This window comes from Rhinatrema bivittatum, chromosome 3 (genome assembly GCF_901001135.1).
Source record: "Rhinatrema bivittatum chromosome 3, aRhiBiv1.1, whole genome shotgun sequence".
In the NCBI taxonomy this organism is placed as follows: Eukaryota; Metazoa; Chordata; class Amphibia; order Gymnophiona; family Rhinatrematidae; genus Rhinatrema; species Rhinatrema bivittatum.
The window spans coordinates 330,787,623-330,802,366 of NC_042617.1; the positions used below are offsets into that span (position 1 = coordinate 330,787,623).

A 14,744-nucleotide genomic window follows, 5' to 3' on the forward strand; every position below is an offset into this window, starting at 1 on the left:
AGAGTTAAGTGGAAGGAAGTAGAGATAGTATGAGAGGGTAAGGGTTCTTACAAGGCGAAAAATCAAAGACTGAGGGTGGACATCAATTTTAGGCTGTGAATGCTTGCTTAAATAGCCAGGTTTAAAGTTCTTTTTTGAAGGATTTGGTATCCCTTATTGAGCTTAGATAAGATGGTAAGGAGTTCCATTCTATAGGGCCAGCTATAGAGAAAGCTCGATTCCTGGTGCTAGATAATCTTGCATCTGAGAGAGGGGGTATGATTAGTTGCAATTTATTAGAGATTCTTGTTGACCGTGGTGGTTTGTGTAGTTTAATCATGCAATCAAGTGGAAAGTTGTTATCTTTGTATATTTCATTATACCATTTCTTCATTTCCTTCCTCTTGCTGCTAGAAATCCTCTGTGTTTATGCGACATCCTTTTAAATTCCATTACCATTCTGTTTTCACCATTTTTTCCAGGAAGGTATTCCATGCATCCATCACCCTTTCTTAAATATTTCCTGACATTGTTTCTGAGTTTACCCCTGAAGTTTCAAATCATGAACCCTAGTTCTACAGAATGCTAGAAACTTCAAATAAAATGTTAAGAATTATTAGGAAAGGAATGGAGAATAAAACAGAGAATATCATAATGCCTCTGTATTGCGCTCATTGGTGCGACCTCATCTTGAGTATTGTGTGCAGTTCTAGTCATCGCATCTCAAAAAAGATATAGTGAAATTAGAAAAGTTACATAGAAGGGAGACCAGAATGATAAAGTGGGTGGAAAAAGTTCTCTATGCGGAAAGGATAAAAAGGTCAGGGCGCTTCAGTTTGGAGAAGAGATGGCTGAGGGGAGATATAATAGAGGTGTATAAAATAATGAGTGGCTTGGAATGGGTAAGCATGAATCGGTGGCTTATCCTTTCAAAAAGTTCAAAGTCTAGGGGGCATTCAATGAAGTTACTAGATGATATATTTAACACAAATAGGCGAAATATTTTATTACTGAATACATAATTAAGTTCTGGTATTTGTTGCCAGAGGATGTGGTGAAAGCTGTTAGTGTAGCTAGGTTTAAAGAAGATTTGGAGATGTTTCTGGAATAAGAGGAATAGGCTAGTGGTTAAAGCAGTGGGCTTATAAACCAGGAAACCAATGTTTGAGTCCAACTGTTGCTTTACTCTCCATTGCCTCTGGTACAAACTTGGATTATAAACCCTCTGGGGATAGGGAAATACCTGCATGTAATCTGTTGTGTAAAGTGAAACATCAAAATAAAAGTCCATAAAGTATTATTAAGATGGACTTGGGGAAATCCCTGGGATGAGCAGAATTAACTCTTTGGGTTCCTGCCATGTACTCGTGACCTGGATTGGACACCGGATACTAGTCTTTTGGTCTGATGCAGTATGGCCAATTCCTTTCCATTGGAAAAGGTTTGATTTGGGACTTGGGCGTGAGGAACGAGAGATGGATGTACTCTTTGGGAGCTGCTGGGTATTTCTGCCTGATCCGGGCTATGGCAGAGAGGATGCTGGGCTGGATGGAGCCTGCTATCTCTTTGGTTCTTGCGACGGAGGGAGGCGGGGACACGTGCGTCTTGCTCGTGCAGTACCGGCGGTGCACGGCAGGGGCCGCTGTGATCTTCCACCTCCTCCCTCGGCAGGTCTCTCGGTTCTCTCTCGCTCTCTCTCTCGTCGGTTCCCTCCCGGCAGTTGTAGTGAAGGCTCCCTCCCGGCTTCCTTCTTCTCCTCCTGGCGGCCATGCAGCCCTTCCACTACCCGCAGGCCTTCCGCGACGACACGGCGGTGAGTGAGGGGGGCGTCCCCGCTGGTTTCAGACGTGCGGGCCTTAAGCTCTTCAGACTGGGCACCGCTTTCTGTCCGGCGACCGCCCTCCCATCGCCGGGGCCCCTGTGCGAAAGCGAAATGAAAACGTCTTCCTTCCAAAGTGCCCTCTGTCTGGGGGGGTGGCTCAGGACGTTGCCCGGTAGCGCCTGCAGATGATCTTTCAGCACAGATGCCGGCATGACGAGGGCTTACCCGCAGGCACCTTCCCGAGGTGAAGCTCCTCACTCCGGGAGCGCTGTCCCTGGCTCGTCTCCAGGGTGCAGCTCTTGTGCCTCTGGCAAGTGCGGCGGTCCGAAACTGTGGCCCTCCCACCCCACGCCATAACTCCGTGAATGGGGGCACAGAAAGACCCAGAAGGCCCGGCCACCTCTTCCCAGTTGTCTTCCTGGTCTGGGTTGGGAAGCACAGCTCTATAGCTTTGCGTAGAGGAGCATTTAAATTCTCAGACTTTAAAAGAAACACCATCTCACCCCATGTCCTTGGGGGTTTTTTTAATTTCTGAAAATTAATTTTTATTAAACAAGATGCAAGTACAAAATATAGCATACATGGTTGCCAATACTTCACAAACATTAAGTGCAGAGGTACAACAATAAACCCAATATGGTATGTCCCGGATTTAGATGAGAACCTCACAATGAAAATGTACAACAGTAAATTAATTAAGAATGGTAAGGCCAAGTGGGGAGTATTCTACATCGATTAAAACCACTATTAACTCTTACATTGTGAAGGCTTATCTTCTCAAACCTTGACTACTGCAACTCCCTACTACTAGGTCTTCCAGCAAGTCATCTAAAACCACTGCAGCTTTTGCAAAATGCTGCAGCAAGACTATTACTATGATCTAGGAAATATGATAGTATTACACCATCGCTGATACCACTGCATTAGTTAACAGTACAGTCAAGAATGTACAATAAAGTAATAACACTAATATTCAACATCATTCATTCCAATAACACTGGCTTGTTAGAAATGACACTACAACCTTACAATCCTCAGCAAACACTAAGATCTCAAAATAAAGGACTACTGATTATTCCCACACTACAGATCACACATCTGATGCAAATAAGAGATCGAGTGTTTTCCATAGCGGGTCTAAAGCTCTGGAATGCTCTGCCTGAAATGTCGGATTTTACCAGATAGAAAAAGATTTAAATGTGAATTAAAAACATGGCTATTCAAAAATGCAAATCATTTAACTTAAAAACATCAGAATATAAAGAACCACAAAAACAAGAAGGACTAGATCAATGTTAATGTGGACTAGAAATTTCAGACTTGATAAATGCCTGCCCCTGTGTACCACCACTGTCTATTCGTTGAGTTACAGTTATGAATGTCACTTTGTAAACCGTTATCTATAAATGGAACGAGGGTTTATAACATGTCTAAATAAATGTAGAACATGGACACTGCTGTTTCCCACTCCCAATTGTTTCTCCTTTCACTCACCCCTCTACTCTGTTTCCACCACTATCCTCTCTATCGAGGCCGATGTAATAAAACCCTTGCTAAAATCAGTTAGATTTTAGTGTGGGTTTTATTTTTCGCACACCTTACATGCTTTTCCCACACATATGTAAGAAACTAATGACATATAAATAGCCAGGAGTAAAAAAGGAAAGTACGCTAAATAGCCCTTTTTTTTTTAAAACTCAGTGGCTACTTTGCATGTCGTCATCTGTAAATCTGTGCTAGCCCTGAACTCCCAAGTGGAACTTCTTGGCCTGATGTGGCCAGGCCCGAATTATCCTCTCTCTTACCTTAAAAAAATTAGCTAGGCTAGAGCAGAACCCGTTCCCACCCTCCCAAATCCCCCTGTAAACTGGTCAGAGCCCTTTAAGTTCCACCCTCCCCCCCCCCTCAGCAACCCTAGCCAGAGAAGACCTTATCCCCTCCATCACTTGCAGCCTGTTGGTATCCCTATTGTCAGCTGTCAGTGAAAGGACCAATCCCCTTTCAGAATTCTGAAATCACAGCTTTCTGAAAGGGTAAAATATACCAATAAGGAATTTAGTAATAATCAACAGAAAAGAGGCTCTAGGACACTGGTTCCCAAACCTGGCCTGGAGCACCCTCAGTTAAGGGAGGCAGCGCATGCAAGTTTGTCTCATGTATATTCACCTTGGATATTCTGAAAGCCTGACCAGCTGGGGAATCTGTGCTCTAGAATTAAGGAGGGCATATAGGGTAAGGGTGATAGACAGAGTAATCTAAGGAAATATTTCTTTACAGAAAAGGTAGTAGCTGCATGGAATGACCTCCTAGTGAAGGTGGTGGAGACAAAAACAGTATCTGAATTCAAGAAAGTAGCGGATAAATACATGCGATCTCTGAGGGAGTGATAGAAATTATAAGACTCGATAAATTGGATAGAAGGGCAGACTAGATAAAGTCATATGGTCTTTTTCTGCCATCACAGTTGGGGCAGGGATCATTAAGACAGCCTTTTCCTCCCGCCCCCAACAAGGAGAAGTTTAAATATCTCCCATACGTGAAGACTGGTCTAGCAGGAAGATAAAGAAGGTTAAATTATTCTTACCTGATAATTTTCTTTCCTAGAGTCCTGCTAGACCAATCCAGAACACTTCCGAGAATACAGGGGCGATAAGGAACAACAGTGTTGCATAAGGCATGTCGTTATTCTTCATGCTTTCTTCTCTTGTCTTACCTCTTGATTCAGTCAGCACCGTATTAGATACCTGATATTTTGCTTATCGAGAATGTGGCATTAAGGGGATCTCTGACGGTCACAGTGATTTGGCAGTAGGCTGCTGGCAGTGGACCAGGACCACACCTCCTTTACAGCACAGAGTGAGGTCATAAGAGGTGGCTTTCTTGAATTCAGATACCGTTCTTGCCTCCACTGATGGAGGCTGTCTTTTGGCAAAAAAGAGGCATTACACTACAAAGATGCATCTGAGTCAAAGTGCAAGTTGATTAGATCTAAAGGGATTATGGGTAACCAGAACTGTGGTTTAACTGGTAGAAAAGCCCATAAAAAATAATGGGAGAGAACAACTTTACTCTTCTTGTGCTCTCTCCCTCCACTTTCCCAAGGGAAAGCCTGTGCTACTCTCCCACTCCACCCCCCCCCCCCCCAGCCGACCTGCAAAAGCCTCTGATCATCCTTTCCCCCCCCCCCCCCCCCCATTCCGCTCCGGCTCCCCATTACCCCACGGCAAGTGGCAGTGCTCGTGGGCAGGAGCGATGCCCAATCGCTCTTGCGCCATTTCAGTGAGGCTCTTCTGGCCATTGGCAAAAGCTGTGCACCTTTCAGCCCCTGTGGAAGACTGCCTTTGGTGTACGGATTGCAGTGTTGTGCCGCAGCTGTTCCGTTTTCTGTCATGTCACTGCATCGGTAAAGGATGTACAGTAGACAAGGCAGTGTTATATCTGACAGTCCTGCACAATGTGGAGGGAACCTGAGCGCTAGAATTTTACTCTTTTTACATTTCCTAGCTGCTTTTCTTTAAACCGGCTCAGAGTGGTGTACAACAGTAAACAGAATACAATAAAAATAATTTATTGATTTGAGCTTGTACACTATCCCCGCATTAGACTTTATGGTCCGTGGGAGCTCCTATTCAGATTTATCGCAGATTTGGATTTATGTATAAAGAAGGGTTTTTTAATTCATAGAAATGACGGCAAAGAAGACCAAACAGCCCATCCAGTCTGCCCAACAAGTTTTCACACTTTTTTTCTTTTTTTTTCTCATACGTATCTGTTTCTTTTGCCCTTATTAGTAATTTTTTGGTTCTAGTTACCTTCCACCCCTGCCATTGATGTAGAGAGCAGTGCATCTAAGTGAAGTCTCTAGCTTAATTGGTTAGGGGTAGGAGTTGCTGCAATAAGCAAGCTACTCCCACGCTTATTTGTTTACCCAGTCTGTGCCATTCAGTCCTTGTTGGTTGTTGTCTGAATATAATTCCTCTTTTCTTTATTCCCCCTGCCGTTGAAGCAGTGAGTTGCGCTGGATATGTATTCCAAGTGAAGTATCAGGCTTAATTGATTCGAGGTAGTAACCGCCGCAACAAGCAAGCTACTCCCTGGTTTTTTTGTGAATACAAATCCTTTTTACCACATTTCCTCTTGCCGTTGAAGCATAGAGCAATGCTGGAGTCGCATTGACTGTGAGTATGTTTATTGAATAAGGGTATTTCCTTGCGTGTAGCAGATGGACTCAGGACCAATGGGTATAGTGTACTCCTGATAGCAGTTAGAGACGGATCAGATTTCAATCTGACGTCAGTCCTAGTACATATACCCCTGCAGGAAGTGCTGCTCTTCAGTATTTTCCGTCTCCATAGCAGTTCGGGACTCAATGCACGCTCGCACAACGTTAGAGTAATTTACCAAAGAAACCCAAAACAAGAAGAAATCTTACCTCTACAGACGAGCCCCGCTCTCCTACGGTGACACCCCTTGGGTCCCTCCCCCATTTGAGAATTCCCGAGGTGATTTCCGCAATCCCTCCGAGGTAAGTCTCAGTCTGGCAGTCGATCCTCGGTGTGGACTTAGCCCCCGGCAACGGGTGAGGCTGAGAGGCAGTGGGTGCAACTTTGAGCTCGGTGGTGAAGGTATTTTCCTTCTTCCCCCCGCAGCCGGAGACTGCCCAGAACGAGACCGGGAAAGGCCGAGACAAGGTAAGGTAGAAAACTTCTTTAAAGTCTCCGGTCTCCGAAGTTCGAAGAGTCGCACAGGTCGCCAGCTGGTGCCAGTGCCACCAGGTTGATCAGCCCTAGCAGGCCTAGGCCCCGGTCAGAATCGCGGGTCCTCCCACGTGGAGACCCTCCGAGGTGGTCGCCATATTGGCCACGTGTTGCCGTCGCCATATTGACCTGTTTGCCGCCCTGTCCGCCGTCTCGACCTGTGCGCACAGAGGCGAGCCGTGCGCACAAATCCCTTATATGCACATCGACACGCACTTAAGTGCCGTGCGCATAGCAAAGTGCATAGCCACAAGCTTACTGTACCGGGCACATAAAATTGATCTGTGTGCACAGTGGCGCGCGCATCTTGAGCACGTGCATAACTAAGCCGCCCGGTCTCTATATTTTTTATGCGCACAAGCCATGGCACCACCGCAGAAGAAGCTCAAGGCGCAGGGCCTCTGCCCAGCATGCCACATTAGAGCTGCACGGCATGAAGAGGCCACGGCCCTGTGCATACAGGGCCCTGGGTGATTCAGCCGAAGGCCCTCAGCCATACCGGGATCCAGCTCCTCAGACAGTATGCCGGACCTCGTGACCCCCAGTGGGGGTCTCTCAGACGGAGCTCCCCAGGGACACAGTGCCTCTCAATTTAGACCCAGTATCTATCTTCTGGGTGGAATTCTTCAAAGGCCTGCATACATTTATCCATATGCAGTCGGCGCCTCAGATAACACGGCCACAGCCTCCCCCAGAGGACCTCAACATCCCGGGACCCTCTAGGCCCAGAGAAGTGCCTCCTCCACCTTCGGGGACACGGACAACTCGGACGAGGATTCAGAACCCCTGGAGGAAGGGGTACTCCCCCCAGGGATGGAACCCCACTGAACCATGAGGCATTTCTTCTCCAAGGATGAGCTTCCAGACCTGGTCACACACAGCTTGGAAGAGCTCGCTATCCCAGGCACAAATGCCTCGGGGGAACCTAAGACGAATCCTCTCCTGGAGGGACTCCGTCAGACCTCCCACCATTTTCCGCGGTTACAAGCTGTCCAGCAGCTAATTGACCTGGAATGGGAAGCCCCGGAGACCACGCTCAAAAGGGGGCAGGCCCTGGCAGCCATGTACCCCCTGACCCTGCTGCCAAAGATCTTCTGGCATGTCCGAGAGTGGATGCCATGGTTTGCGCGATCTCGAAGCTCACTACCATTCCAGTTGAAGGAAGAGCAGCACTCAAGGATGCCCAAGACAGACATCTGGAATCCATCTTCAAAAGATCCTTTGACGTCTCCGCTATGTCTCTACAGATCGCAGCCTGCTGTGCCGTGGTGACATGCGCCTGCTTATCCCAGACCAGGAACAACACCCCCGGTGAAGCCCTGGAACTAACTGTATCATTCCTCACGGATGCCACCTTTGATCTGGTGCGTACCGCGGCTAGAACATGTCATCTGCCGTGGTGGCCAGAAGACAACTCTGGCTCCGAAGCTGGTCGGCCGATGCATCGTCCAAAACGAGACTCATGGGAATGCCCTTCAAGGGAACCCTCCTGTTCGGAAGCGAACAGGAGAGGCTAGCCAACGAATGGGGCGAATCCCCACTACCGCGGCTACTGGAGGACAGGAGTAAGAGAAACCAGTGACCCTTCCCCCAAACCTCTAGGGGCAGAGGATCTCACAGCGCTTTAATCCATACAGAAGCGCATATCAAGCGGTTCGCCCCGCAGGCAGGAGCCACACCCCAGAATGAAAATCAGCTGACCCGTCCAAGGGAAGAAGCCATAGGGGGCAGACGTGCCCTATTCTACCAAAGATGGGTCGAGATAACTTCGGACAAGTGGGTCCTAGCCATCATTTGAGAGGGATATTATCTGGACTTCCATCACATCCCTCCGGACAAGTTTGTGAAGTCCCCCTGCCTCGACCCCTACAGAAGAGGACGGCAGTGGAAGCTACACTGACCAAATTACTTGCCTTAGAGGCTATAACACCGGTGCCCTCGCAACAAATAAATACTGGGCACTATTCCCTCTATTTTATCGTTCCCAAGAAAGAGGGTACGTTCCAGCCCATCCTAGATCTCAAGTCTGTCAACCGACACCTGAAGATTCCTCGCTTCCGCATGGAAATCCTACACTCGGTCATAAGGGCGATACACCCGGGAGAATTCCTTAAATCCCTGGATCTGTCGGAAGCCTACCTGCACATTCCGGTCCACCAGAGCATCAGCGTTTTCGACGCTTCACGATCTTGGACCATCACTACCAGTTCCGGGCACTACCATTCAGGTTAGCCACAGCACCCCAGACGTTCACCAAAATCATGGTGGAAGTGGCAGTGACACTGTGGAAGGAAGGCTGATCAGGGCAAAGTCCCCAGAGGAAAGTCACCAGGCGACCAACAGAGTCAAAGCTCTGTTGGAGAGCCTCGTGTGGGTGGTCAACACAAACAAGAGCTGTTTGCAGCCCTCACAATCTCTAGAGTACCTGGGAGTTTGGTTCGACACCAAACAAGACAAGGTCATTATGACACCGACAAGGAGCTTCGCCCCACAGCATTGGGACTACCTCCAAGTTCTCGGCCTCATGGCATCCACACTGAAAGTAGTGCGTTGGGCAAGAGCTCACATGAGACCTCTACAGCGCTCTCTATCGTCACGATGGAGCCCGCTGTCCCAGAACTACAGCATTCACCTCCAGCTCCCGGAAAAAGTTGAAACCCAGATATGATGGTGGCTACAAGAAGGCCATCTGAGCAAGGGAGTGAGGCTATCCTCACCGACCTGGATCCTGCTCACCATGGATGCCATCCTATGAGGATGGGGAGCACACTGCCAGGAGCTGACAGCCATGGGGCAATGGAGCAAAGAAGAGTCGAGATGGAACATCAACCGACTAGAAGCACGGGCAGTCAGACTAGCCTGCCTATGGTTCAGTCACAGACTCCGGGACAAATCAGTCAGTCATGTCGGACAATGCCACGACAGTGGCCTACATCAACTGTCAGGGAGGAACCAGAAGCCAACAGGTGTTCCTGGAGATAGGCCCCCTAATGACGTGGGCGGAAGCGAATCTTCGAGAGATCTCGGCCGTCCACATCGCGGGGAAAGACAATGTCGCTGCGGATTACCTCAGCAGAGAAAGTCTAGACCCAGGAGAATGGAGACTGTTGACTACAGCCTTCCAGTTGATAGTAAACCGTTGGGGAACACCAACCATGGATCTCCTGGCAAACCGGTCCAACGCCCAAGTGCCCAGCTTCTTCAGCCGCAGATGGGAACCTCAGTCCCAGGGGATCGATGCCCTGGTACAGACTTGGCCACAGGAAACCCTACTATACGCCTTTCCGCCGTGGCCCCTATTGGGCGGAATCATCCGCAAGATAGAACACCACAAGGGACCAGTATTGCTAGTGGCCCCAGACTGGGCAAGAAGGCCATGGTATGCAGACATGCGAAGGCTACTGACAGGGAGCCCTCTCCCTCTACCTCCACACAGGGATCTGCTCCAACAATGGCCGATCCTCCAAGAAGACCCAGCTCGATTCTTTCTTATGGTCTGGCCATTGAGAGGACGCGCCTGAAGAAGAGTGGATACTCGGGGGCTGTAATTGACACCCTTCTCCGAGCACGCACGTTATCCACATCTCTAACATACATAAGGATTTGGAGAGTATTTGAAGCCTGGTGTGAGGAACGCGACATCATCCCACGGTCAGTCAAAATTCCCACGATTATGGAATTCCTGCAGAACGGCTTACAGAAGAGGTTGTCTCTCAACTCCATCAAGGTTCAGGTGCCCGCATTGTCATGCTACAGAACCAAGAGTGAGGGCGGCAGCCTAGCCTCTCACCCAGACATCTCCCGCTTTCTGAAAGGAGTCAAGCAGATCCGACCACCCCTTAAGTGGCCGGTGTCCCTATGGAACCTCAACCTAGTCTTAGACTTCTTAACAGGAGCCTCCTTAAGACATCTCCACGGCCTGTCCCTGTGGCTACTAACGTTGAAGACGGCCTTCCTGGTGGTAGTCTGTTCGGCCCGTCGTATCTCCAATCTCCAAACACTGTCCTGTCGGGAGCCATTCCTCAGGCTCACTCTGGGAGCCATTCAGTTACGCATGGTCCCGTCTTTCCTCCCCAAAGTGGTCTCTCGCTTCCATCTCAACCAAACCATCTCGCTACCATTGCCAGATGAGCATAAGGACTCGGATGAATCTCGCCGTCTGCGCCACCTCAACGTCGGCAGACTCCTAGTCCGATACCTGGAAAGGTCGGAGTCCTTACGAAAGACGGACCGTCTATTCATCCTTCACAACGGGAAGAAGCAAGGGGAAGCGGCCTCACGGGCAACCATAGCTCACTGGATCAAAGAAGTTATCAAGGCAGCCTACGTAGAAGCAGGCAAGCCACCACCTTTACAAGTCAAGGCCCATTCCACAAGAGCCCAGGCAGTGTCCTGGGCGGAAACCAAGATGCTGTCACCTGCCGAGATCTGTCGTGCGGTGACATGGTCCTCCATCCACACCTTCTCTAGGTTCTACCGCCTGGATGTTCAGGCCCGGGAGGACTCAGCATTCGCAAGGGCAGTACTAAGAGGGCCACGGGCAGCCTCCCACCCAGTTCGGGTGTAGCTTTTATACATCCCATTGGTCCTGAGTCCATCTGCTACGCGCTAGGAAATGGAGAAATTACTTACCTGATAATTTCGTTTTCCATAGTGTAGACAGATGGACTCAGAATCCCACCCACGGCTGCCGTCTATCGTGGAATTCTCGGGAGACATCCCCGAAAGCGAGATAATCACGGGTAAGCCTAGCTTTCCCTCCAGTTAGGACACCCATCCTGCCGGGTGTCGACGTTTCTTGGTTGAGGGCACTGGTGGTCTCCAGCTATAACCAACTCAACCAGTTCAAATTAATCAAGTTATCCAAGTTATTCAAGGTATTCAGTCACACATATATCCACTATTGCTTTTCGAGGAGAATACTGAAGAGCAGCACTTCCTGCAGGGGTATATGTACCAGTAGTGACGTCAGATTGAAATCTGACTCCGTCTCCAACTGCTATCAGGAGTATACTATACCCATTGGTCCTGAGTCTGTCTACATTAAGGAAAACGAAATGATCAGGTAAGTAATTTCTCCATTAATCTCCAGGTAGTAGCTGTCATTCCCGCAAGCTACCCCCATGCCTCTTCTCTTCATTCACATCCTCTAGACTTTATGGATCCACAGTATTTATCCCATGCCCCTTTGAAGTCCTTCACAGTTTTAGTCTTCACCACTTCCTCCGGAAGGGCATTCCAGGCATCCACCAACTTCTCCGTGAAGAAATACTTCCTGAAATTGGTTCTGAGTCTTCCTCCCTGGAGTTTCAAATCATGAGCCCTGGTTCTGCTGATTATTTTCCAATGGAAAAGGTTTGTCATTGTCTTTAGATCATTAAAACCTTTCAAGTATCTGAAAGTCTGTATCATATCACCTCTGCTCCTCCTTTCCTCCAGGGTGTACATATTTAGATTCTTCAATCTCTCCTCAAGTCATTCGATGAAGACCCTCCACCTTTCTTAAAAGATGTTCTTTGTAATGAGCAATGCTCAATTTAATTACATTAAAGTGGATGGATTTTTGAAGAGTTGAGTATTAAAATAAGGGAGGTTTTAAAATTAGTTGTTTTGTGCCATGAAACAAAAGACCGATGAGCTAGCCTCGAAGAAGATAAAATTAGCATCTCTGATCCATGCTCATAGAGATGGTGGTGGTCTGAGCCCCGGGACTGGACTTTCTCATTTAATTTTCTCTTCTTCCTCTCCTTCTCTTTTGCCGTCTATATTATTTCTGCCGCTTCCATTTCTGGTCTTTGATCTTTCTAGATCTGCCAGGTTCCAGTGCACTCGTATGTTGGTAAAATTGACACACAGTTTTCAATCATCCATTTTAATACAGTTTGAAAAATAGAACTCACAGACATATTGCAGCTTGGTACAACGCCACATAATACTGCATTAATGCAAATCAATTGATGGACTAGTGGAGAGGGCAAAATGAGTGATTACAGCCCTGTAGAACCAAGAGATCTGTGTCATCACTTGCATCCATAGTCTTTGCCTTGAGGCTATTACAGTTTCAATTTCTGCTAATCACACTAGATGAGACTCATTATGTACATACATGGGGTGACTGTCCAATTTCATATCCAGGGCAACGAGTTGAGCCACTCCTGGTTTTAGCCCACTGAATGCAGGGAAATGGAGTTTTTGAGTACCTTAAGAAAAGCAGGACTAGGTCTACTGTGCATGCAGTGGGGTAAAACCCCAGCCATGGAGCTGTATGGTCGTCATCCTATACATAGACCTCTGAATAACAAATGCTCAACAGATACTGAGCACAAGAGCATCCCTGAAGCTTAAGGTATTCAGACCTATGAGCAGACACTGCGGCGAGGGCACATGTCCCATCTGGAATTCCACACTGCCTTCCTCTGGTGTAGAGCCAGCAGCTGCGGTTCTGAGCCATGAGGCAGTCCAGTGTCCGACCGTTCACTGGAGCCTCTGCTGCTGTCTCTAGACTAGATGGTCATGCAGTCTGCTCTCAGCTGGGACATATTCTCTGACAGATGGTCGAATGGACAGATTATGTGCTACATTACTCCCCCCAAAGACTCATGTGCTACAGAGGTTTTTGCTAGAATAAGTGCAGTGCAGTGCATGGAGAGGCATCACTTTGCCCAGACTTCTAATAAGGTGTCACTTGTCTGTTATGGAATCCGTGTGTTTCTTGTGGTTTGCAGATAGAAGACTATCATGGGTGCAAAATCTGTGATCCTTATAAGTGGCTTGAAGATCCTGATAGTGAGCAGACAAAGGTAAGGGAAGCAGCTCTGTTAGGAGGCTGGGCTGTGGGCGTGTCTCTCATTTCAGACTGGTTTCTCCTATTACTTCCCACCACCTTGGCTGACTTTTTCCTTTAATTGCTCAATTGAAAACAGGGTGGTATGGAATTGATTAAATAGCAAGAAAAGAACAGGAACGGAATTAACGGTTCCGTTCAAGGTCTGTCTTTCTGTTTCTGGCACACCCTGATCAACATTGCCCGAAGATTACTGATGGAGTTTAAAGGTTACCTGTGCAGCAGGATTTATTTATTTATTTTTTTATTTAAGTTCTTTTAATATAACTATGCTCAAGACTAGGTCTTATCTTACCGGTTTACAGTAAACAAGGGGGAAACCAGTTAACATAGGAAGCGAAAAAAAGTTAAATTAAAACAGGGAGATCGAACATGGCTGTTAGAAGAAAAGGATAGATTAACAATTTCTATTCTAAACGTATAGAAGAGTCGATCAGCAAGGAGTGGTTGCTTTGCTGTTAATTTGTTTGAATCCCATAGCTAGTAGGGAAGAGAGTAAGGCTTCACAATTGGCGGATGGGGAAGGGGAGTCAACATGAATGTTGAAGTCTCCTAGCAGTATGGCTGGTGCGTTGGTGTTGATGTGTTTGGCTACCAATTCTATGAGAGGCGAAGGGTCGGATTCTAGTAGCCCAGGCGGGGCGTAGATCAGACAGATTTGGAGCTGGGAGGATTTGAATAGTCCGATTTCAAGTTTAGTCGCAGATTTAATTGGGTGTTGGGCTAGTTTCAGATCTTTTTTAGTGGCTAGCAGTAGTCCACCCCCTCTTTTTTTTCTCTCTGGGAATAGAGAAAAGGTCATATATTTGTGTCTGTAATTGGTTGATTAGTGGTGTGTCTGTGTTTTTCAACCAAGATTCAGTGATAGCACACAGTTCCGGTTGGGTGTCTAAGAGATAGTCGTTGAGCATGTGGGATTTTTTTGATAAGGATTGTGCGTTGAGTAGGGTTAGGGTGATTAAAGATAGGCCCAGGAATTGAGTTAGGGGGGAAATCATGATGGGAATCAATGACCTTTTAGGTCGTTGGAGATTGAGTATGTGTGTGTTACCTCTATTGAAGGGTGAATGAGGGATGATGGGGATAGGGAAAGTTTGTATCATGTTGATTTTTTCAGGTTGCTGTGCGGGTATAGGTAGGAGGGGGTAGTTAGGAGTAGGTTTCAGTGAAGGGTGGACTGCCTATAAGATGAATAGTGTAGGCTTCCGGCCTGCTGTTTGTTAGTTGTGAGGGAATTTTTTTTAATATATTTTTTTTTTTTCTCGAAAGAAACAGAACTTACTTCTTAGGTGTAGGATCAGGGAATACTTTGTCTCCCAGTGCAGAGCATGAGGAGTTTGTT

General features: G+C 47.5%; 1 protein-coding gene across 1 annotated transcript in view; it reads left to right on the plus strand.

Moving 5' to 3' along the window:
* The first annotated feature begins 1,652 nt into the window (after positions 1-1,652).
* Positions 1,653-14,744, plus strand: part of PREP (prolyl endopeptidase) — a 488,637-nt gene continuing 475,545 nt past the window's right edge. Inside the window, exons 1-2 of the mRNA XM_029595338.1 lie at positions 1,653-1,792; positions 13,284-13,358. Of these exons, the coding sequence (XP_029451198.1) occupies positions 1,748-1,792; positions 13,284-13,358 (120 nt within the window). The 5' untranslated portion in view covers positions 1,653-1,747. The remainder of the gene's footprint in view (positions 1,793-13,283; positions 13,359-14,744) is intronic.